Genomic DNA, 23,710 nt, shown 5'->3' with positions numbered 1-23,710 from the left:
CTCCACCTCCTTATCCTCCGTGTCTCTCTGCCTTTATGCCTTCCCTTCAGTGAGCCCACGAGAGATGAAATTTGGGATCTAAAAAAAGTCGGGCCCTCTGTTCTTCAGAAAAAGAACAAGGGCGAGGGATCAGTGGGAGCTGAAATCGAACTACCCTCACAGCCAAAATGGGAAGTGTTGTCGCAGCAAACTTTTCTCACTTTGAGCAGATGACAGCACTGATCCCCCAAAAAAGGAGCTGCTAATAAAATGCTTTAAGAGAACTGACAGTGAAGTCAGCACTGTCAGTTAAACATTAATAATTAAGAGTAAACTTGTGGGCAAGCATTCTTTGAGTTTAGTTATCCTGAGAAGCTGTCCTCATCTCCCTTATGATTTTTATTAGGGCTGATGTTTTCCATCTCTACGCTTAAAATGCTGTTTTAGTATTGACGACTACCTTCCCACAGAGCAGCATTTTAAAACGAACTATGAAAGAATGAAGGCACAAGATCCACAGGCACAAACTTTTTTACATTTAAACATCAAATTACATTTGTAGTCATGTTTTTTGTTGCTATACAACACCTACAGTATGTGACCCTTACACCCAACCTCCCACCGACTGCAATGAATTTGAAAAAACGCAGATAGTGAGCATTTGGTCCTCTTGCAGGACAAAGTAGATCGAATGTATCTTCCTTTGGTTTACTGTAAATTGGAACTGAATTTGAAGGTTTTACAGGCATTTTTTGGCTTTTCATACTATATTTCATACTTAGTTTAATTGAGAAGAAAAGAAAGAAACATTTTACTTGAACCTGAATACACTCTTTGTGTCCCAGCCTATTCACTCTCTTCTTTTTCCCTGCCGCTGCTAGCATAGCCAAATGGTCTTTTTACTTTTACCAGTCAGGCTGAAAAAAATGTCTAGTTTTACCAATATTCATGTTGTAAGGGTTCAATTTTTTGTTCTCAGTTAAATACCTGCAGCCATCAGCTGCAGGAATATGTATGCTACGTCTTCTGCAGTCCACTACAGGTTTGATATTGCAGGTACCTCCATTAATTATTAAAATCTTCTGACACAATAAGACCTAGTGGTAACTGACCTTCTGTGCTTTGGCTACACAGCTATGAGCTGTTTCACACATCTTTCAGGATTATACAGTGAGATTATTTGTGAAGCTGCGACTATTTTTACTTTAAACAAATCCACAATCCCATTTCCTGTGGATAATCAAAATCTGTGATGTCAGCGTTTTCAGATCTCACCTAGAGCTTGAGCCGGCACCGTCCGAGGTGCAGCTTCTGTGGGCGTTGAAAGGTCAAAAGCAGAGGAACAAAACAGGAACCATTTTTACACTATTGAAAAATGATTGTTGCCTCGTCCTCCTGTAGGAGTTCAGGCTCGGCGTTAACGTGCAATGTTCTGTTTCCAACACAGATGGGCGCTCTAAGGGTCTTATGAGTACCAGTGAATCAGTATCAGCTCATAACTCACATGCACTCTAAACCACATAAATGATAATCATGTAACGGCAACCCAAATTATACTTTTTTCCTTTTCCCCACTAATGCTTCATTTTATGATAATTTATTGGATTGTAGGTGGTTAAAGCACATTTGTTGCTTTAGTGCAGCTGGAATGTGAACTCTTGCTTTCTGACTGTACCTTAAATAAACACTAATGGAGGGCACGAGCACCTCTGGTATATGAATTAGCATTTTGGCCTTACTTCAAATGAACTTTTTACTTTTGTACTGACTCTGATCACAAGCTGTGGGACACATTGATTTATTTCAAGATCAAAGTGAGGAGTCTCAGATGTCTTAACTTCAACACCTTTATTTTTGCTGGATCTGATCAGGAATTTAACAAAAACATGTGCTTATTTCAGTCACAAATTAATAAGCCTACCTGATATTTCTGAATTTTATTCGTGAGGTAAAATGCAAATTATATTTCATCCTCTACAATGAAAAGCTGCCTGGAGTTGAATATGGAAAAGCAACTGATGCAGTCATTATAGATGCACATTGTTCAGTGATAATAGGGAAATAATTGTTGTTCCCTGTCAAAGCATACTGAACCCTTCATTGTCCTAATGGAAATTGTGCATTGACAGAAGAAAATGTCATGACTATGTCAGACCGATCCTCCCTGGCCTTGTTTTCACATTCTTCTTTTTGAATACATTTTTCCACCAGCGTATTTGTCCCACAATTTAAATAAAATACCTCTATGTTAAAAACAAAAAGCAAAAAGCAAGAGGCAGCTTAGCCATTCAAGTGAATTGCTGAATTTACTGCTGCAGTTCAATGTCTTGACAGTGAAGTATACACCACATTGAGCATTTTCCCTGAGCCCTCGTACTTCAGTTGCTTCATAGATAAAGATTTTACACATAAAACTTGTCAGTTTATGAAACACAATGCATTGTTATACATCGAACTACCCAACAGTATATAACATAGACTAAATATACTGCTATAACATGAGCATGCTGCTTGCATGTCGTTGCATCAAGAATATTATTGGACTTATTTTGGATTTTTACTTTTTTGGTTTTAAAAGATTTACAGGCACACTAAACTGTGGCAGCAGCATGTAACACTACACTGTAGCATCTCAAAATAGTAAATTAGCTGCCTTACCAATTTGTTGGTCAACTTCACCTTTTCTGAATGTTGTTCAGATGAACATGGCTGGTAAACTCACCCACCTGAACTTGACAACACTTACGATCAAAGAAATAACTCTGCACAGGTCTGTCTGCGATTGTCTTTAGGAGTTGTGGAGGATTTGGATTTTTTTTTATCTGTTCTCACAACAAGATCATAAAGTTTCCATCATGCAGTGACCTTCACCAACTCATCTGGGATTTTAATAATCCTTTCCAGATCTTAGCTTGATTCCATCCATCCAGACTGATGCAACTCACTGGCTGCAGATGATTGAGATGAGGGTTCGTGTCAGGTGGCAGAACTCTACCAACAATAGTTCTTCTTCAAAGGAGAACTCTCTTTCCTCTTTTGAGAAAGAACTGCACTACTGTTTTACAACACTCAAATCCATAAAATGCATTGAGAGCCACAAATTGCAACAAATATAGTCACAGCTGCTGTGTCACAAATAATCAGTGTTATAGATGTAATAATGGTTTTCAATTATATGTAAATTAAATTGTAAAGCTAAAAGTTGGATCAAATATACAGCAGTATGAGAAGATAAAGAAAATTGTGGTGAAAACTGAAGGTTTCTACTGTTTTTAGGAAAAGTCCATTGTATGAAAAAACTGTCTGCAGTTAATCTGCAATGCACATCAAACAATTGTGCAACAAATTCAGTTTAGTTCACACTTTAGAACAAGTAGAATTAATGCTGCAGAGGTTTGGATTTATTTGCAGTCACTTCACAGTGTGGCAGCACAGACCCAGTGGCCTTGTCATAGTTGGATGGCGTATTTACTCAATTCACCTGGGAGCACAAAAGACCATAGCTGCAAGAGAGACAGAGAGACAAAGTGCTGATAGACAGGCCATGGAGGATAAAACAGAAGACCACTGAACAAGATGAATCACCTTTCACCTGGGAATGTGGAAATAAACACGTGTTTGGCAGCCAGACTTGCTTTTGTGAGAGTTAGCAGGTAATGAGAGATATCAGGGGTGACAACAGCGACATTTGCTAGAAGCCACAAGTAAAATATACAGAGACAGAAGTGATGAGAGGAGGATCTCTGTGGGGTGAACTCAAGCCAAGGTGAAACTTAATGTGTGGCAGCCAGCATTAGAGCGAGATTTAATTAGAAGTGCAGAAGAAATGAAAGTAGAAATAGAGGCTGATGGATTATGAGTTTGGGAGAGAGAAATGGTCTCTGGACACCTGAATTTATTTGTGGGTGGGAGTGTATTTGCCTGTTTGGTAGCTCTAATCATTTAGTCGATGCCTTGTTATTCATCTTATATTTACAGTACACAGATATGGAATTGCTACTATTTAATATTCCTGTCTTGCCATTCTGTATGTGGTCATTTAGACTTGTGAGTGAAAACCTACATTAAGCGTTTTAATGTGCACCTTGCCACACTAACATTTAGCACAAAAACATAAATCTCCAGAGTCATTTGCTTCTGGTTTGATTGCATCTCACAAATAAATTGAGCTTTTAGAGGAGCAGAGTCCTGACTGTTCCCCTATTTTTCCCCAACAAATATCGACATGCTTCCGAAGGCTCCTGTGGTAATGACTTATGCAATATTCCCGCTGTGTACACAGACCCCCAAGAGGTTTTTACAAAAAAGCAGGAAACAATGTTTTCTTCACATACAACGTACAACTGTGACATTGATCTTCTGCCAGGAGTCTGTCCTCCACAGGGAAGGATTTATTCTCCCTGAGGTCCTGAAACATTCGCCACATTTGAGTGGCCCCCACTTCTGGATTCATCTCCCGCTCTAGTGCACCAGCAGGAGCAGGTTTTTCTTTTGAGTGACAGAAAAACGGAGGGCTCTCCCCTCTTACACAGAATCACAGTCAAGAACTGTGATCCCTTTACCGTGCCCACCTATTGAACATCTTAATAGTGGTGTGTGCATTTGAGAAGACGTAAAATCACTTTGTCGCGACAACAAGTCCCTCAAGTCGTTCTTTGTGTCAGTAGCACTGCAGTAACACACCTCCATTGGTAAACAGTTAAACAAGGATGATGTCTTAAAGGGCAAACATGAACACGGGTGCAACTGAATTACAACCCACAGTGATCACAGATTTGAAAGGTACTGACCGTTAAATCAGTGCCACACATATGGTGGAGGGGACAGTTACAGGCTGACTCCGGGCTGCCTTGCTATTGAACAGCGATGATGTCCTGTTGTGAGGCTGCAGTGTGCGATCACGGCTTGTTGTGACTTAAGCTGGCTTATTTGTGCCCGTGAAAAACGGCACAAGAGCGTCCATTTGGCCTCGCCCACAGCGCTGTTATTTTTTAGAGGTCTGTTTGTTGTCAATCTAACCTACATGCAAGGTTTTTCATGCTCCTTGAAGCATAGTTAGCAAGTGCAGTAATTGCTTAAATGGTTACAGAGGCATCACTTGTGCAGTATACGTGTGTTCCCTGCTTCTCACATCTCCGTCGTGGATATCTACCATCAAGCATCAGAGTCAGCGTGAATCCATTCACAAGTCTGGACTGTTGTAGAGTGGCCCTGGCCGACCGCTTGTAAGGTGAAACAACAATTGTACCTAAGATTAATTTCAGCTGCTTCAATGTGCTTACTAACAAGAGGAATGCTAGTTTCACTCAGAGTACAAAGCCTGAACAAGCATTTTCAAGAAGTAAAGTGCAGGTTTAGCATTGCTCCAGTACTGAATGACCCTGACCCTCTACACTCATTTATAGTAAAGGACGCTTAGGTGGACATTTATTCCCCCTGTGACTGGAAACTCCACATGTGCTCAACATAAGTCCTCCAGACAGTATCCTTCTGACTTACAGTGCCCATCCCCAGGCAGCCTTGGTCTTCTTGTAACTGGATTTTAATCCTGGTCTTCCTCCCTCCACAGTAACTCCACTATCATGGTTGTAGCTGACAGTATATTCAAGGCTGCTCTTTTTATCCCACAGCCCAAATGACCATCAGCCGGCGAATCAACCAGCATGACTCATCATCATGTTTCTGTCTCCACAGAATACATAATAATGTATTCATAATATTGTTATGAATACATTATATTAATGTAATATAACAATTAATATTGTTTCTAATTTCTTCTGGCTAACAAGGTGTCCGCACTCTCCTCTGGTTTCCATTTGCAACATTTGCATAGTCCAAGCAAATTAGGACCTGAGGATTATGCTAGAGAGTGTTTTCTCTGGTGTGAGCTCAACTCCCTGCAGTTTTCTGCCAGCAGCTTCTCAGGCCTCACAGGCCTCTTCCTATCGGAGTGTCAGACACGCCTCAGAGAAAACAAGGTGAAGCAGCTGAGAAGTTTAAATCCTGTTGCTTAGCCTCAGCAAGGAAACTGCCATGGCTCCATCCTCTGCCAGGATAGGTCAGGCACATCATGTTGATGAGCCTTAGGATATTCTTCTCAGTGTTGCCTTTGGCAAATAAAACATGTATTACCACTCGCACACTTCCACAAATTAGTAAAATCTCATGAAACATGTGTTGGCTAATTAATTTGTGGTGGTAATATGTTTGTGATCATACAACGTATATTAAATCCATTTTTAAACACTAACCTAAATGGGGAAAATGACACTAACAATAATAACATGTTGATGTTCAGCACACGTCATCCTTAGTGGTGGTGCTACGTGAAAAGTCAGAGGTTCACTTATGTTATTTTAATGCATCCTCTGGGCACCATGAGTATCTGTACCGAATTCCATGGCAATTTCAAACAATGTGCTGAATCATTCAAACCTAAACTTAACACACATTTAATAGTTTCACCAATAATGAACACATTTGAAAACATTATTATTCTGAGTACGTTATTTGGTAAATGTGCGGTGCTCTGTGGTGGCCTCTCCACACATCAGCTACAGCATCCTATAACCTAGTCACTCCTCTCTTTTACTGATAAAGATCTTTACACACAGATTTATTCCTTCATTTAATTTTGCAGTTGTAAGTTGTTTTAGGCATTTGTACACTTGTGAGTTACTGTATTCCATTTAAGTACCAGCTAATGTTGTGTAAAGTGGCAGTTTCTGTAAAGTGAACATGATTTATCTGAAAGTTTATATTTATATACTCTATGTATTTGTGTCTGAGGATGATTTATCACTCTGTTTACAGAGTGCTGGCTCAATAGAGGTTGATTTGCTGTGATGAAATTTGTTTGTCTGCTGAAATCAAGTGCTGTGAGAGCAGTGAGTGACACCCTAATATTTTGCCCTCGAAGAGCAAGTCAACACAGTTTCTCAAATTTCATGTGCTCCACTCTCATCATTGTCAGTATATAACAGCTCAGGTCATGTTCTGCTCATCACACCTACATCAAAACGAAAAGTGAATATAGCATTTTTATCCCCCACATGATCCGTGTGGTACAGCAGCATCGTACCGATGTCATAAAAGGTTTAAAGTCCAAATTGGCTTATTGACATCTTTAAAGTATGTAAATGTTTAATCCGATCAACTCATCCATGTTGCGTCAGATCTACTGTATGCCAAATCGTACATTCTTGTGTCTGCCTGCATGCATACACACTGTATGTGCACATTTCTGCATGAAGTGTTTGTCACACTGCTCGTGCTGCTGTATGTGCGACATGGATGTCCTATGTGTCTGTGTAGGAGGGCAGTATTCTGCTTGTGTGAAATGATTATCCTATTATATAACTGGTCTTTATTTATAGTGTGTCATGCTGTTGTTGGATAATATCACAAGCATACATCTGTGAGCAGTGAGGCAATCGGCACATGAGTCAATACAAGGGCAAAGGTAGTGCTACTGAAAATCTGTTTTTTTGAGAGAAATTAATATGAACCATTTATAGCTGCTAGAAAAAAAAAGCCAGATGAATAGGAATTTAATTAATATTTTTGCATCCATGGCCACTTTGTAGGGTATTAAAAAACGGGGTTTATAATCCTAACTTTCTTTTATCCATGAAGTAGGATTACTGGCGCACTGATAAACTATACAGATGAGCTGTCAGAATCAATTGCGAATGAAAAAAACAGTGGCCTCTAGTGCCGCCTTCTCACCGCTGTCCTGTCATCTGTGGCTCTCTGCCTGAGGCACAACAGATCAAGGCTGTGGCCGACCCCCCCCCTCCTCCCCGAAAATGTGATGTCTCAGGAGGTCAAGCTGAAACAGCAGGCCATGGACTAGCTCCTGTCAAAAATCCAAACAGAAAATAGTCGCTTTTTAATTTCTGTCTGATCAACTTTGCGCTAGCGTCTCATTTTATGACGTTGATTTGATTAAGATCTTCTCTAATTGGGCTTTTAAATCTGTCTCCCTCAATAATAATCTGTTCAGTAAATGATCATTAATAAAGTTAAATCACTCGCTTAAATCATATCAGAAGGTGGAATTTGTGTTTGTAAATCATTACTGAATTAATGGCCAGAATGAAAAAGCTCCAGAGGACCAAGATGTGGGAACTCTCACTCTGACACTGTTTTTCTGATGTGGATGTCAGAGCTTTGTAGCAGCAAAGCAACATCTGTAAATTAAAGTCGTCATGAACTTGAATGTGTTGTTTCAGATTGTGGGAATTCATGCATGCATGTCCCACCTGCTCAGTGTTAGAGCATGAACAGATTCTAATCTAAAAAAATCTGTCTGTTTAAATGGATGATACGTTTGACTTGATATATGTAAATCCCCCCAGCAGGAAAATATACACCCTGTGTATGTACCCTTTTACACATTTAATTAATCTAAAATGCAAACATGCCATATAATATAAACACAACATCTTTCACATGTGTCTAACACGAATGGGCACATATTTAGGTAAAACTCCAGCAGGCCAATATAATCTAATTTGAGCTCTTCATACAATTTAGAGGAGATGATGGATTATTGGTGAAATAGGGAGTGTTGTAACAAAGCAGACCGTTCATTTAATTAGTCGTTTACTCTCCGCTTGAGTCTCACTAATCAGTGAGCTGCTGTGGTGTTTGGCTAGAAGGGAAACCATACTTTTATCCCACATGATTCAACACATGCTGTCTCCTCTGAGGCCCTCTACAAACATATGCTGACCAAATAACATACGTGGCCTAATTAGTGTACAGTCCTTGGGCTCAACCCAGCACTTCTGAGACCAGAACTGGGACGAAAGGCTATAAAGGCAAATGTGGCTTGACATGAAACATGCTGTGGCAACAAGTGCACTTAATTAACCCCCTCAACTCAGTTAAGTTGTAAGAATGGAGATACACTCACAAAGTCCTGTGTAATGAAACATGATGATGACAGTGTGCAGGCACAGCTGACATGTTCTTTAGAGCCAGCAGAGGTCGGATTTACCAGTGGTCCCCCGCCCCCCCAAAAAAACCCTAACCAAATTTACAAATATAGATTGTTGAGCTTTTGTCAGACCATCAGTTCATTAATTTTTCTCCTAAGCTTTTTTCTCTTTTCTCCATGGTCGCTCTCTTGCACACATTATTAGGTGCACAAGTCCCTGGAAAACACTATTTTGTGCTGAGCGGATTATCTGGGAACAGATCTAAACTGAACACACACACACGCTCACATACACACTCACTCACATATACACAAAATACCCATGTTGGCTAGCCGCCCCAGCCTCCCTGCATCATGTGTGAAGCAGATTTGTCCTTTCCTGGCAGAACTGTGATCAGTGTTGTTGTGGCTGCACCCATCTCTTCCTAACGTTCCCTGTTGCTTGCTTGTCCTGCTTTTGTCATTAAAGATATTTCACATTTATACTGATTAAAGATGCATTTCCTTTGTTTGAGTGACTCCTAACAGTCGAGAGAAGAAGGACATAGTGTTGTAGTTAGTGCCCTCACATGTAAAAATTATTTTCAGAGAGGTGCCGTATCACTGGCGACTGCAGCTGGCCTTCAGAGCTTTTTACAGATTTATTTTGATGAGGAAATGAGAGGAATACATCAACTGTTAAAAACTGTTTGATCAGTATGTTCATATTGCGAGGGATTTTATGTTTTTTCCAGGGAAGCCACAGAGCAATATTCTTGTAAATGACTTTTAAATACCTTGAGCTAATATCAGATGCTCAGATGTTCACCTGATTTGTTTTTATTATCTGCTTCTGATGTCTGATTTGGTTGATTCCTCTGTCTCAGGCTACAGTACGCTCACACTAAGCCAGCTAAAATTGAAAATGCATCTTTTTCTGTATTTCATCCGTCATACACACTGAGCAGGCATTCTTTATATTCAAAAGACTTTCTGAAACTCCCTGAATGGATGAATGTGAAAATGCAGGCCTCAGGTATGTGACTGGATTAGGCAGACCACATCTGGAGGAGGTCTGGCTGGCATTGTGATTGGACATAAGCCAGGTGTAAATCCAATCCTCACAGCATGACCACATTCTGAAGAAAAAAAAGCTGCCCAAAAAAATAGAAAAGTCACCTGACTCTGTCTCTTTCTGCCACTTCAATCCTGATAAAAACCTTCAAGCACTGGCAGTGTCGCTTGCAGCCTTGTTTCTTTTGAGCTGGAAGTCCACCATTCCTGTCTAACTAATTTGCATGTTGAGATCATAATAATAAAGGGAATACTTGATAATTCCAGGTCTTAATGCAAAAGCCAGTGGATCGGATGTCTTTATGCAGATAATGTATCCAGGTACAGATCACGTGTTACTGCAGTACCAGCTGTGGATGGGGTTTTAGTGTGGATGTGAGAAAATCTGAGCTCCTCAGAACTATCAAGTAATGATAGCAGTCAGGCGCTGTGTAGTTGTTAAGTTGAAAAATTTCGATCCCGTCTAACGTTCAATGAGATGTGTCACTTTACACGTCAGGAAAGCTGATTACACATCTGTCTAACACTCTTTGAGTCAGACAAGCTAAAAAATATCGATCTGACTGATGGTTTAAGTGCAGCAGTGCAAGAATTGCATTTATCTTGGTTAATTTTTTGTGAAAACAGAAGCAAAAACATGTCAAGAGGAAAATGGGAAGTTTGAGTTCATCAGGGCAGGAGGGGGGCAGGAGTATCCCGGCTGTGTCTGTCCTACTCCTCACTAGATGTTGTCTTAAACGCACAATGTTGGGGCTTGCTGAATGAAAGAGGTTGGGGGCAAAAATGTTTGTATTGCTTTGTGATTTCACTGTTGACAAATGTTTTGAAATCTACCTAAGAACACTTGTGGCTGTCCTGTGCTCTCAGGAGAATGACGACACCCACAATTCTTCTCAGTAACTGTTATTTAATGTTTAAGTTTGGGCAGGTGATTGGTCATCAATATGCATGACTGCTGTGTGCAATCTGGCCAACTCTGTGCACACATGACCACACACGCAGTCATTAGTAATCATCTGGTCGCATTAGTGGATCAGCAAGGCGTTGTATTGCAATAATGGTTTATTATCAAAAGCAATTAAATCCAAAAGGATGCTGAGGGCTAATGTGGACCGCACCTCCCTTTATTCAGCTCTGAATGTTCATCCTCCTGTGGTTTGTAGCTCTTCAGCTGTCTTTCAGAGGCAATTATGTGACTACCAATAACCCACTGTGAGGATAAAAAGCCACAGATTTAGAAGTGTACGCTGAGCCATTCTGGGACCTCAGCGGATGGTTTTATGTGTTTTTCAGATGGTGGACTGCAAACGGCCACATTTACAGTACATAATGTGACAGTACTAATTTACTTTTATACCATTTCTACCATCATTTAACAAGGAGGTTAATGAACACAAACGGGCTCAACCAACCAGGCTAAAGTACCAGGCACTTTGGGGAGAAGCTGTGAGACATGTTGCTACATGGCTACCCTGCTTCTTGGCTGCATTTTGCATTCTTGCATATGGTTTTAAGGGGCATAGAGGTTCGGAAAACCTGTCAACACGAGTCTTGTGTGTTTTAGAAAAAGTGTTTAGCTGCACTTCCTCCTGCACAAGCAGAGTCAGACCAGTGTTGGTCGAGCTTTTGTGGCTGCAAGTGTCTTCAAAAAGTCTCAAGGTTTCCATTACTTTTTCTTTGAAACCTCAAAAACTACTCCCAGCTTGTTACTGATGCTATGAGGCTCATCTATCAACAGTGTTGAGGTTCAAAGGAAATTTTGGGAATTGCTTTACTGTACAGAATCTTTGAAATGTTGTTTCCCCTGCACTGATGGTGACGTTATGGCATCACAGAGCTTGTTCAACACATTTAGGAGCTTCGTTCACTGGATCGATTTGGAACTTGTCTACCAGTGGTTTCAGTGCCGTTTGAATGATCATACTCAAATAAAGAAACCTAGAATGCTGAATTATCTAGTCGACTTGTGGGCTTCTGGTTTTTTTTTCGCTAAATGAGACTAATTCTGCAGCCGCAGCATTTTCCCTTTAACCTTAATTAAGACTGCAGTGTTTTCCATTGTTCCCCAGTGCTCTCTACTGTGTTTGTAATAATCTGTCAGCATGAATTACTACCTTTGCTGAACGCAGTGGGCCAAGTTTTTCAATTTTGGCCTTTTAACGTCATTATCGTTGTTATTGAAGAAGAGGGACATAACTCATGACTTTGTTTAGAAACTGATTTCTTTTTTTTTTTATTATTATTATTATAATTATTATTGTTGTTGTTTTTTTATTCTGTTTTTCATTATTTTATCATAATTCTTATCGTCCTTTAACCTAAGCTTAAAGCAATTTTCCACATGCAATTTAAGCAGACATGGTGGTTAAAGCAAAAAAGTGTTTATTTTCATTTTACAAGTCAAAAACATATAGATACACCCAAGATTTCAGTACTGTGAAATAAATTACTGATTTTATCTTCATTGTGGCCATGAAACAGTGAAATGAGTTTTTGATAAAAATGAGTATATGTTGTGGGAACTGAACAGGAGAAAAGATAGTTGGCATTATAGTCATTGTTATAGGTTTTAGTACTATATAACAATTGTATTGTCATTGTATAGTTATGCAATTCATTACACTGTGTGGTAAGAGGGAAGGAAAAAGAAAAAACACAGATTAATTTAATTCATTGTGCCTTTTCTGAGTCAAACAAACGTTCACCTTGTGGTGGGAGTAAATAAACACCTTTCTTCACTATATCTGTTCTGCTGTCAGTGGTTTGTTGTGTCTAATATCCTTCTCCCTTCTCGGTCAGGCGGCATCCCTTTTATCCTGACTGGGGAACTGTTTGAGCAGTCCTACCGACCTGCTGCCTTCATGATCGCCGGCACCGTAAACTGGCTGTCCAACTTTGCTGTGGGCCTCCTGTTCCCTTTCATTCAGGTGAGCTACCTCAACCTTTATCGGGCACGGGACCATATTTGCCTCACCATAAGATAACTTCACTGACCTTAATTTTCACCATAAAAAGTAAAAAAAGTCTTGTAATGACCACCAGTAACGGTTTAGGGTTTAAATTTTGAATTTCTAAGTATTTCAATGAGTGCCCTATAAAGGGTTAATGCGTAGACGGGTACTGTGCACATAGTGTCAGGGTTGGGGGTCAGTTCAAAGTTACATCGTCAGTAGACATACTTCAGATAAAGTGATGCCATTCTAAAATTAAGTGTTACACACACAGTAAGTCATCAGCGGGTTGTCAGCTTAACCAAACTAACACCAGCTATATTTGTCACCTCAACCTTCGCAGTCCATTAAAGATGTCAGCCCCTCATTTATCCCTGCAGTGGCTGTCTGCCACACCGTGTTGTCGTAATATTATGTATTAAATACTATATTTAAGTTCTGGGCTCTATCCACTGTCCTGCAAGGGTCAGTGGTTGTTGTTAATTCACAAGCATTTCACAGTAATGGTTTGAACTTAATGACCAGTGTTCCCGACTGAACTGAAAATGTGCTGTACTTATTGTTCCTTTTTAGTCATTTGGATATCCATCCATCCATCCATCCATTGTCTGTACCACTTATCCGTCAGGGTCGCAGGGGGGCTGGAGCCAATCCCAGCTGACATTAGGCGAGAGGCAGGGTTGATTTGGATATCAGTACTGGATTATACAAACGGGTGGTTGCACCGAATCACGCTTGTTAATGGAAATGGAAATTGTTAACTGGTGGCTAAAACAGGCCAGCTTTCTTCACGCCGCTCTGATCCTCTCAGCTTGAGAGCGTGCTTTTAGAGTCAGACCTGACCTAACAATGTGAGACATGGAAATGCAAACTCCAGTCCCGCTTCCTTTATTGTAAAGAAGTGTGATTGCCACCTTGGTTGGCAGAGCAGTGAGTAGCAGCAGCTGAGCCACAAATGGCTCCTAGCAGGCATTTACTGTGATTACTCAACTTAGAGTTTTATTTCTCTTTTGTTAGTGCTGACAATCTAAGTCTTTTCTACTACATTAACCACAAGATAAAGGCAGTAAAACTTATAGTAAAGGGACATTACTTCATACACTGCACTCATTTTCTTTCTTTCTTAAATCTATCTCCTGTGAATGACACAAATTTGTGGTCGGGCAATGCTTGTGTGTCTACACATGTGTTTTTAGTCATCCATTTGCTTATTCAGTGCAGCTGTTGAATCTAGCTACATAATGGCCCATGCTTTACTTGCACTTTCGACCTCTTTTCAGGCCTTAAATTTGGTTTTTTTTCCACCTCTCATGCAGATTTATTTAGGCACACAATGTTGTGTTAGGCAGTGAGCTCTGTCACAATGCTTTTGACCACCCAGCAGTACTGGGGATGAACATTTCCAGTGTGGACAGTGACTGTGGATGCTATGCAGCTGATGTGCTGCTTACGCTGCTTGGCATTCTAAAAGCAAGGTGTTACGGATGGAACGTGAAACCTGTCAGGAATGCTGAACATAAAGCATTAGACGGAGAAGCACTTTCAAAGCCTTGTGGCAGCTGTAGTTGTTAGTTGCTGACAATGATGAAATAAAATGATAATAATTGTTGTTTATGTGGGTTTAGATAAGGAAGCGTTCAGGTATTTTTACCTGTTAAGCCTAAAATATGGACAGAAAACCACATTTGTTGTGTTTTTAGCTTTTCAAGAAGACCTGATGAACTAAACCCTTTACAAGAAAATGCACTGAGCAATAAACACTAGTGATACAGATTCTAACACTAAAGTGGGCCCTCTGTTGTACCATCCTTTAATGCATCTTTTGTATTATTAAAAAGTTCCTAATAGGCACTTGATCCTTGTTTGTTGTGAATTATGAGCATGTTTTTAAAGGGGCCATAGAGACCTCCACTTTAGGGAGGATGAATGTATTTTTCTAATGGTGGAATAATAAGCAAATACGCAACTTCCAGACAGAAGAGCTTATTATTAATGTCTGAAATTTGAATTTGAATGTTTCCCAGAATCTGCAGGGTCCTTTTTCAACTTCTAAAAACTGACTGTTGCTCCAGGCGGCTCCACATCAGTGCCTCATCTCATTTTCCCCCCCTGTGCCTCTTCCTTTGGCCTCACAGCTTGTTTTTCTCCCATTCTCTTATTTAACTTCAATACTTTTCACTGTACAACTCTTTGGTGAAGCAGCTTCTGAGGAGTACATTGTGTTTGTACACTTCTGAATGGGTTTTGGTACCTGTTTGGGCCACTTTGTTGTTCGTTGCTGAGTTTCAAGTTGAGTTTGATGTTTATGTTGCCTTGCAAAACCTCATGTGTTGCCCCAATTGCAGTAGCAAAGGTGTTTTTGTTTTTAGTGTTTTAAGCTATTTTCTCTGACAGTTCTGAGGAAGGAGAAATCAATCAGTCCACAAGTCAATTCTTAGTTTTGGCTGGTTTATTTACACATGTGGTCAGAGTGTACAAAGCACAACCCAGATTCATCACATAGCAAAAGAAAAGTAAGCTCCAGTATTGTAGAGATATGTGCATATATGTATATATGGAAATATAGTATGTTTATCATGTTTACAGCATCAGAACAGAAATTATCAAATGTCACTGCATTTAAAAACCAATATTTTACCACATTCTGAATGAATAACTTTATTTGTTAACAATTGTACAATGTGCAAAGGAATCTGACTTGATGATACAGCGCAATGAAACAAGAAAAGTAAAGAATTTAAGTTACAAATGTAAAAAAAAAAAAGTTAAAAATGTATACTGTTAAGTTGAGAATAATAAAGTACGCTACATCGTATGTTGAGAGTAGTAAGGTTGGGTAGTTGAGGAGCCTTGACGAGCCTGCATCCTGATGGAAGCTTTCTGAGATGCCAAAGAGGCGGTTGTTACAGGTCTGCCACTATCTTACTGGCCCACTTTCTGGCTCTGGCATCGTGCAGAACACCTACAGGCACCTGTTCCTGGCCTGTGAGCCGCCCAGATGTTTGCACAATGGGTTTCAGCCTGTGTTGGCGTATTCAGAGGATGCCAGGTGCCTCACAGTGATGGTGTTCTGCAGAACTGGGGAGATGGTGGTGATGGTGGTACCCTAAAACTTAACAGACTCCATCACTTTTACAGCTGAATTGCTGATGGGTAGTGGGAGATGTGAAGGTTTGTATTTCTGGAAGTTTATGGCCAACACCTTGTTGACTTTGAGCTCCAGGTTATTATCTGAACAACATGCTGCCGGCAGTGACACAGTGTTCCTGTAGGCCAACTCATCATCACGACTGGGCCTCATCGAGGCCCAGCTGGGTCCAGCTTGATTGAGGTGCAGTCATTGGTGTACAGAGAGAACAGATATGGGGAGAGGGCACACTTGTAGAGCTCCAATGTTTATTGTGAGAGGGGCCGACAGGTGGCTGCAAAGCCGCACCTGTTGCCTTCTGTTGCTTAGGGAGTCTTTAATCCACTTGCAGATGGGATAGGGTACCTGCGGCTGTGGCGGCTGTGGCGGCTTGGCGCACAGGCATTCGGGGTAGATTGTACTAAAGGCTGAGCTGTAATCCCCGAACAGAGTCCCGCCATAGGTGCTGGGCTTGTCCAGGTATGTGGAGGTTAACAGCATTACCCAAAGAGCGGTTGGGTCTGTAGGCGAACTGTAAAGGGTCCAATGGGGGGTTTGAGGTTGGTTTGAGGAATGACGGAGAAAGTCTTTCAAAGACCTTAATGAACGCAGATGTCAGAGCAACGAGTCTGCAGTCATTCAGGTACGCAATTCTACATATTCATCAGGAAATGATTGAATGAGTGTCATTGTGTAATTTACTGACTGCAGTAAGTAGAGAGGACACACATGATGGTAAGATATTATCTTTAAGTAGTGCTGTAGCTTTTGCCCTTTGACACAGAGGTGGTTGTGCCACTGGTAGTGAGACCTGTCTGATGTAGTGTACAGTTTTTCCACTTGCTTCACAGGATTCAAACCTTCCTCTAGTTAAATATCCTGGGATCTTGTTTGTCTTTTTATCCTATTTATGCTGCCACGGCCTCTGCTGCTTTTTCACATTTCACTGATGAAAACAAAACATTAGGGAACACTCAGATACACACTGAGAAAAAGTCATAGCTGGTTGCTTTATCCAAAGCACTTCTTAGTTATTCATTGTTTCCTTGTCGTCTTATCAGTAAGCCCTTGTACTTGTTTCAAGTACAAGGGCTTGAAATAAGTACAAGGTAGTTTATAAATGCAGGGAACAGTTGCCTTGTTGAAATTAGTTCTATTTCTAAGCTAATTCAGTAGGAGAACAGCTCCAGCATTGCTGTGCTCCCAAGCCATCATGACCATCCAGACAGACAACCCCAAGGAGTACCCCAGGTAATCTGCTCTGAGTGTGAGGAATTGACAGCCCCTTTAACAAGGTCTGTGATGTGGTAGTGCCCTGTGAAGAATAGAATCAGTGGCCCCCAGGGACCTTCACTCTTTTACACCTATAAGCCAAACTAATATCCTCCACAAAGAGATACTGACATAAAATGAGCTTAGCTTTGCCAGGGCCAGACCATAATCAGTGAAGGTAAAGATAAATACTACACTGGACAGATTAAATTTAATTTACATTCCTCCTTAAGAAGAACACAGAGATTAGTGGAGCCCTGCCAACTCTATTGACATGCAGAGATAGAAGGAACTAATCACCTTGGGCACAGCTCTAGGAAAAACCGGTGGACTGTAGACTTTGGACTGCTGTTTGCCAGCCAAAGCCAACTCCAAAAGCGCAGTTGACATCCACACTTTCTTTTGCACTCCTCCTGTGAGGGCCAGTGTGATGGTGGTGAAAGCTTTTCATTCATCTGTCATATGCTGCAGGAAGAGCAACACATCAGAACAATAATTTGCCTCCTATTATATCAATTATGAACTTATGCCACTTTGTACAGCAAGTGTGAATTCTTCCATCAGGCTGGTGGCGAGACTGGTAACATCCTGATTGTGTCCCTCACAAGACAAGCCCAGAGGGCTAACCGTAGAGTGAGAATGTTAAATTCCTAATCTGCCTCGTGTATAAAATCTTTCCCTCTGGCTGTACCGGGGGAATCAGACTGAGAGGGGAGCCACACAGCAGTGTGGGCAATGATTGTTCGTTTGTGAAGATCCACAGTGGCCTGCAGGTACCGTTTCTCTGCCAAACCCGGCTGACAGCTTGTGGGTTCAGAAGATTCGTCCCGGACAGGACGTCTGCCCCCGTGTTTTTGGCTCCTGGGACGCGAGTTGTATGCAGTGACAGGAGATGTGCTGCCCCACACTCTTAAACTGTGTGTCAGCTGGTCAGGGCAGGTAGTGCAATCTACCAGGGTGATGCAACTACTTGTTAGTTTTCCCTTCAAATCTGGGATTTTATATTTATGATTGCTGAGTTAAAATGTGTGACAATCAGATAAAAAAAAAATCCCTGCAGTCTGGATGAAATCTTGTTTGAAAATGCAATTTGCAGCACACAAACCCCCGTGCTAGTGATTATAAACTGCACTTGTCACAGGAGGACATTGTTTACTGTATAGTGCAGTTAATAGTATCATCACATGGCAAGAAACAGCTTTTGAATGTATGAAGCTACAAAAACAAAGTGAAAATCTTCATCTTTAAAAGAACTTGGTAGGGCAATGAGTCCTACCTGCAGTTAAAAAAACATGGTGAGCTGAAAATCCACCAGCAGCTCAGTTGTGTCTCAGTTCATCTCTACTTGCATGCCCACTCTCGAAGTATTTCTATAGCACCCTGCTTGGTTTCAGAGCCGTCTGCTTGGCTACAGTGTTGAAAACTACAGTGTAAGCAGTTGTCTTGATTTTATGACAGAGAAAGCACAGGCCAAACAAGCATGCTGGAGCTGTATTTTCTCTGGAGACACCAAGTTATATTTAAATATCACACATATTGAGATACTGCAAATTTATTTCAGTTACCTAAATAAATACCCCATGTTTTCTCTCTGTGAAAATCTTATTTCCCCAGAGTGGCACACACTCCACTGTATGTTTTCTTTTTCAGCACTCCTCCCAGTCCCAGCATGTATTGAGTAACTCAATTCATTAAGCGCTGCATCATGAGAGAAACCAAAACAACTGCTGTTTTTAGTGAGCAAGTGTAAATTAACTGCATGAGTATTTGAGAGGGGAAGAATATCCGACTTTGTTCAAGTGCAAAGTAAGGGAATTACTAGCAACAAATAGCCTGGAGAATGTATTTGATCTGCGGCGACAATAAGTAGAAAATGAGCCTGAAAATTAGCCATATTATGTGCATTTGTTTTTTTTTTAATTGAGCTGGAAAAGAAGAGACGGAGTTTTGTTCAGAAAACAAAGTGTACCATTGCCTCTATGTGTACCCTGTCATTTTCTGTCTCCACCACTCTGTCTTAGGCGGTCTGTCCTTCTCTTTCTTAGGTTTTATCTCAGTCTTTAATGTCATGGCAGGCGCCCTAAATGAGTACATTCTTCATCCTAACCGCACCAGGTTGGATCCAACTGGCTGCAATTTACTTTGACACTTTATCAATCATCTTTCACAGATTAATCTCAACTGATGGATGATGGATACTAGTCATTTACCTATAAAGATGATCTGGTGACAGCAAAGTCAGACAAATCATCACCATTACGTTAAATGTGACATTTTTTTCTGCTCACCTTGACATAACATACATACAATGCACATCAGCCCTGTCTTTCCAGCTCTGTTCATGAAGTGAATGTTACCACGGACAAGCATTGAGGTTGTTATTGAATTGCACAGAGGAGAAATCAATGTGACTACTTTTTTTTTAATTGCCATGTCTAAGAATTCTGGTTCTTCATTTTACTGCCCACGTACTTGTGCGCCAGCCACATGCTCCTTATATGGCTCCTTTTCTCAAAGTGTCATGCCCTCCTCCTTTCTGCTCCTCTGCAGTGCACTCACATCTCTCTCCCAAGGACTTTAGCTAAGGGATTCACTGAGTAGGTGTAACTTCATCTGCTGTTTCTTTGACCTCTTTTTCACATTCATGCAACAATAAAAATAACTTATGCCTTTCTGTGTCTTAATCCTTCACTGTCTCTTTGTCTTTTTCATTTTCTCTCCCTCTCTGACACATCACCCTCCCAAGGTCACAAATAAAATTGTTTTGTGTGTTTGCTGTGTGTGTTATAAATCAGACATGTTATTTAGAGATTGGGCTGCCTCCCTTTGCAGGTTGCATGCTTGTTGATACCCTAGACCTCGTACATGCACTGGTTTTGTATGAATGGAAGGTGTTGCTTAATATGTTGGTGAAGCTTCTTCATAGTTTAACCCGCAATAGCAGATTCTTTGGCCACTTGGGGGCGATGGAAACAAGCTGTGAACACAACATTGGCATATTACCACCTTTTAAGTTGGTATTTCAAACCTGCTCGCAAATAGTTGCCAATTTACACATTCAGCAGATATGGAGCAACATTAGCATTCATGTAGGGTTGTGTTTGTGTCAAATATTCACTATTCATGTTGCTGTGTTTTGGTCTTCACCATCTCTTTGTTCACCAGCTAGTTACTTATGGACAGGAAGCTTATGGTGTTATTTAGGGCCTTCAACTGGAAACAGCTATTGCTGCTGCCGATGCCGCTGATGAGACCAGTGGGAGTGAATAAAAACAGTAACGTTGTGGGCTGTAAAACCAAAACAATGAGCTCAATGACACAAAAATACTTTGTAGAGCTGAGGGGAACTGCATAGTCAGATGATAATTCTCTGAAATTCTCTGTGAGTAATTCACTATGAGCTTTCTTTTTCACGTACACGTATTCTCATGGCCCGTTATTGATATTGATAACATTTAGGGAAATAGGCTTTTTTTTCAGGAGTTTGATGAGAAGATCAAGAGAGATCTAATATCTGTGCTTCAGTATGGACTTGTAGCCAGGTGATTAGCTTAGCTTAAGAAGAGGCAAGAGGAAACAGTCAGCTAAAATACATACCTGACATCCCAAAAGCTTACATAATTGCAAAATTGATGCGCAATTGTTTAATCGATGCACAAATGTCAATGTAATAACGATGATCAGTGGTTTTAGGGGAAGTTACATGCTGCAATTATTTCTTTGTGAACAACAGTGGGTTGTTGTCACTTCCTAGGGTGCCATGCGACCAGTGCTTTAGTCAAAGGCGCTCTGTAGTGCTGGGGAAGTGGATAAATCAAAAACGATGCTGTGGTAAGCTGTGCTAAACGCCTCATGAGTCCTGCTCTGTACTTAAAGTAGTTTGATATATTTGGAAATATGCATATTTGCTTTCTTGCCAAGAGGGAGATGACAAGATCAATACCACTCTCATTTCTGTGCATAAGCTACTGTGCCAAAGCAAGGGAATTGGCTTACCTTAGCAGAGTGACTGGAAGGGGGAAAAGCTAACAAAGACTGGCCACTAATTAACACAATGTCTCTCATTTGTTTAATCGGCACAAAAAAGGAAATGGAAAAATTATAGTTTACAGGTATTTACATCCAGTAATTCTTTCCTTGTGAATGTAGCACGGTGACTTCCTGGACTTTTGCCTTGACAGTGAGGTTGCCAGGCAACCATAGCCGGGGATGGCCAGCACAGACGTGCGGGGCACACAGATACCGTTGTTGAGATGATTTCTCTGTGCTGAACTAGGCTAATTGCCTCCCAGCTCCAGTTTTGTTCTTAATGCATAGACATGAAAAAAACCATTAATCTTCTCATCTAACTCTCTAAAACATAAATATTTATAAAAGTTAGGTAGTTAAGTGCTGAAGTATTGATTTAGGCAGCATTTAGACTGTTTAGGCACAGTTTCATTCATAAAAATGCCTTCACTGAACACAGTGTGCCATCGTCTGAAAATGTCTCGTTTCTTACCTGTCTATCTGATGGCAGGAAGAATTTTACATATTAATTTTATATTCCATAGTTTGAGAGGAGTAAAGTCTACTGTCTGTTATAATTGCCCTCTGCGCTGAGGACATAGTTCAGCTCTGCTTTTTATAGAGGCAGAACTTTGCCCTCGGTCATAATGTCCCACTTGTCCCTCATTAGATCCTAATGGCATTTGACATTTCAATCTTTGTGAGTTGAAAAAATACAGATATGTGTGCCAAAGTTAGTGCCCTCTTAAACCTACAGTTTTCTCAACTTACTCAAGAACTTCACTTTTCCATTTTGGTCTTCATTTGCAGAAGGAGCTGGTGGCTTGTTTTTGTTTACCACCAATAATTCACTGTTAATAGAAATGCCTGGTACAGGTTGAGAAGTTTGCGTCGGGCTTTCATCTTTTGTTGAAGAGAGATTTTGTTCTTTATTTATGACGTTTGTTTTGCATAACTGAACAAAATACTCTACGGGGGGTAGAAAATCTTCATATCATGAAATTTATGATTGAATGAATACACAAGGTACACAAACAATTGACTTTATTTTGAAGGATGCCTTTTTACATACCTTATTAAAATTCCAATCTTGGGAACATAATGGAACAATTTTTCCTGCAACACTTCCCCCAAAACATTGGCTGATGTAAACTGAATGCAGAAAAACATGTTAATGCTTAAAAGCTCTGAGAGGCAGGACAGTCAATGCTGCATACATATATGTCTCTGCTTAATAAATGTAGTTTGAGTAATTGCTTTAATTTTTGCTGCGGCTCTAGACTACCTGATAGACTCTATAATGCATGAAGATCTATAGATACTCGCGTGTGTGTGTGTGTTGGTGTTGCATTCTCATCCTTAATTACATGCTAATCACACAGGATTATAGATAGACTGCAATATTCTAAGCAGCCCAATACGTGCCATTTCATAATTCATGGGCCTGTATCTTCGCTTAAATTGTACTTACTGTGGGGAATACGTTTAATCCAGTGTCTGTCGCTCTTTTGTTTGCCTTATCTGTATCTTTAGGCTTGTATTGAATTTTTCAAACGCTCCTCTGTGCCTAGAAATAGTGTGTGTGAGCAGCACGGCTGTTGAAATCAGGAATGAGTCTGACCTCTAGTCGATGGAGCTGGATGCAGGCATTTAGCCCCAGGTATTCATCAGGACGTTTGCAAGCAATATTCAGTTACAGTCACACTGCTGAGGATAAGCACAAACGACATGAGCACAGGACGTTTCAGGCATAACCTTGTTAAGTTTTGAAAAACAGGAGCAGGGACTCTGAAATTCATTAACTTATCACTGTGCTGTGTCCAACGATAAACCTAATGCAACGGAACTACACAGGAAATTATAATTACCTTATATTACAGTACATCTATCTCCATTACAGCATGACTTTATTGAGTGAACAGCGTGTCTCAATTCTGTTCATGCACAAGTGCACATATTGTATACTCCTGCCATGGCAGCTGAATACTACATATGTCATATAAGAAAGCTTAACAACCATAAATTACGTTAATTACACTTTTTCACAATACAGATGCAGTTAAAATATTTTCAAAGTAAAACAAAACACTAAAAAGTGTCATTTAGTTGAAGAAAAGGTTTGCACGAGGTTTAGTGGAACACTAACGATGCAGTTTCCTTGAAGCTTTACCATTCTTTAATACAGATTGACACCTCTTGCAGTGCAACCAATATCCAGTGCACTGCTGCAGCCTTAGGTTGTTTTTTAAACAATTAAAATGCATTATTCCAGCCAAAGACACACAGATATGTGCACACCATATTTCTCTCACAGTATCTTGAAGGGCGAGTTCCTAGAGAGAAGCAGAAAGAGTTAGACAAAAGTCAGCAAAAAAG

General features: G+C 40.5%; 1 protein-coding gene across 4 annotated transcripts in view; it reads left to right on the top strand.

Annotated features, from left to right (window-relative positions):
• Positions 1-23,710, top strand: part of slc2a9l2 (solute carrier family 2 member 9, like 2) — a 98,891-nt gene that overhangs the window by 66,691 nt on the left and 8,490 nt on the right. For all 4 annotated transcript variants that reach the window (XM_070839121.1, XM_070839113.1, XM_070839094.1 and 1 more), the window contains exon 12: positions 12,776-12,903. In XM_070839121.1, coding sequence (XP_070695222.1) covers positions 12,776-12,903 — 128 coding nt within the window. The remainder of the gene's footprint in view (positions 1-12,775; positions 12,904-23,710) is intronic.

This window comes from Pempheris klunzingeri, chromosome 2 (genome assembly GCF_042242105.1).
Source record: "Pempheris klunzingeri isolate RE-2024b chromosome 2, fPemKlu1.hap1, whole genome shotgun sequence".
Lineage (NCBI taxonomy): Eukaryota > Metazoa > Chordata > Actinopteri > Acropomatiformes > Pempheridae > Pempheris > Pempheris klunzingeri.
This window is presented reverse-complemented; position numbering and strand designations above follow the sequence as displayed.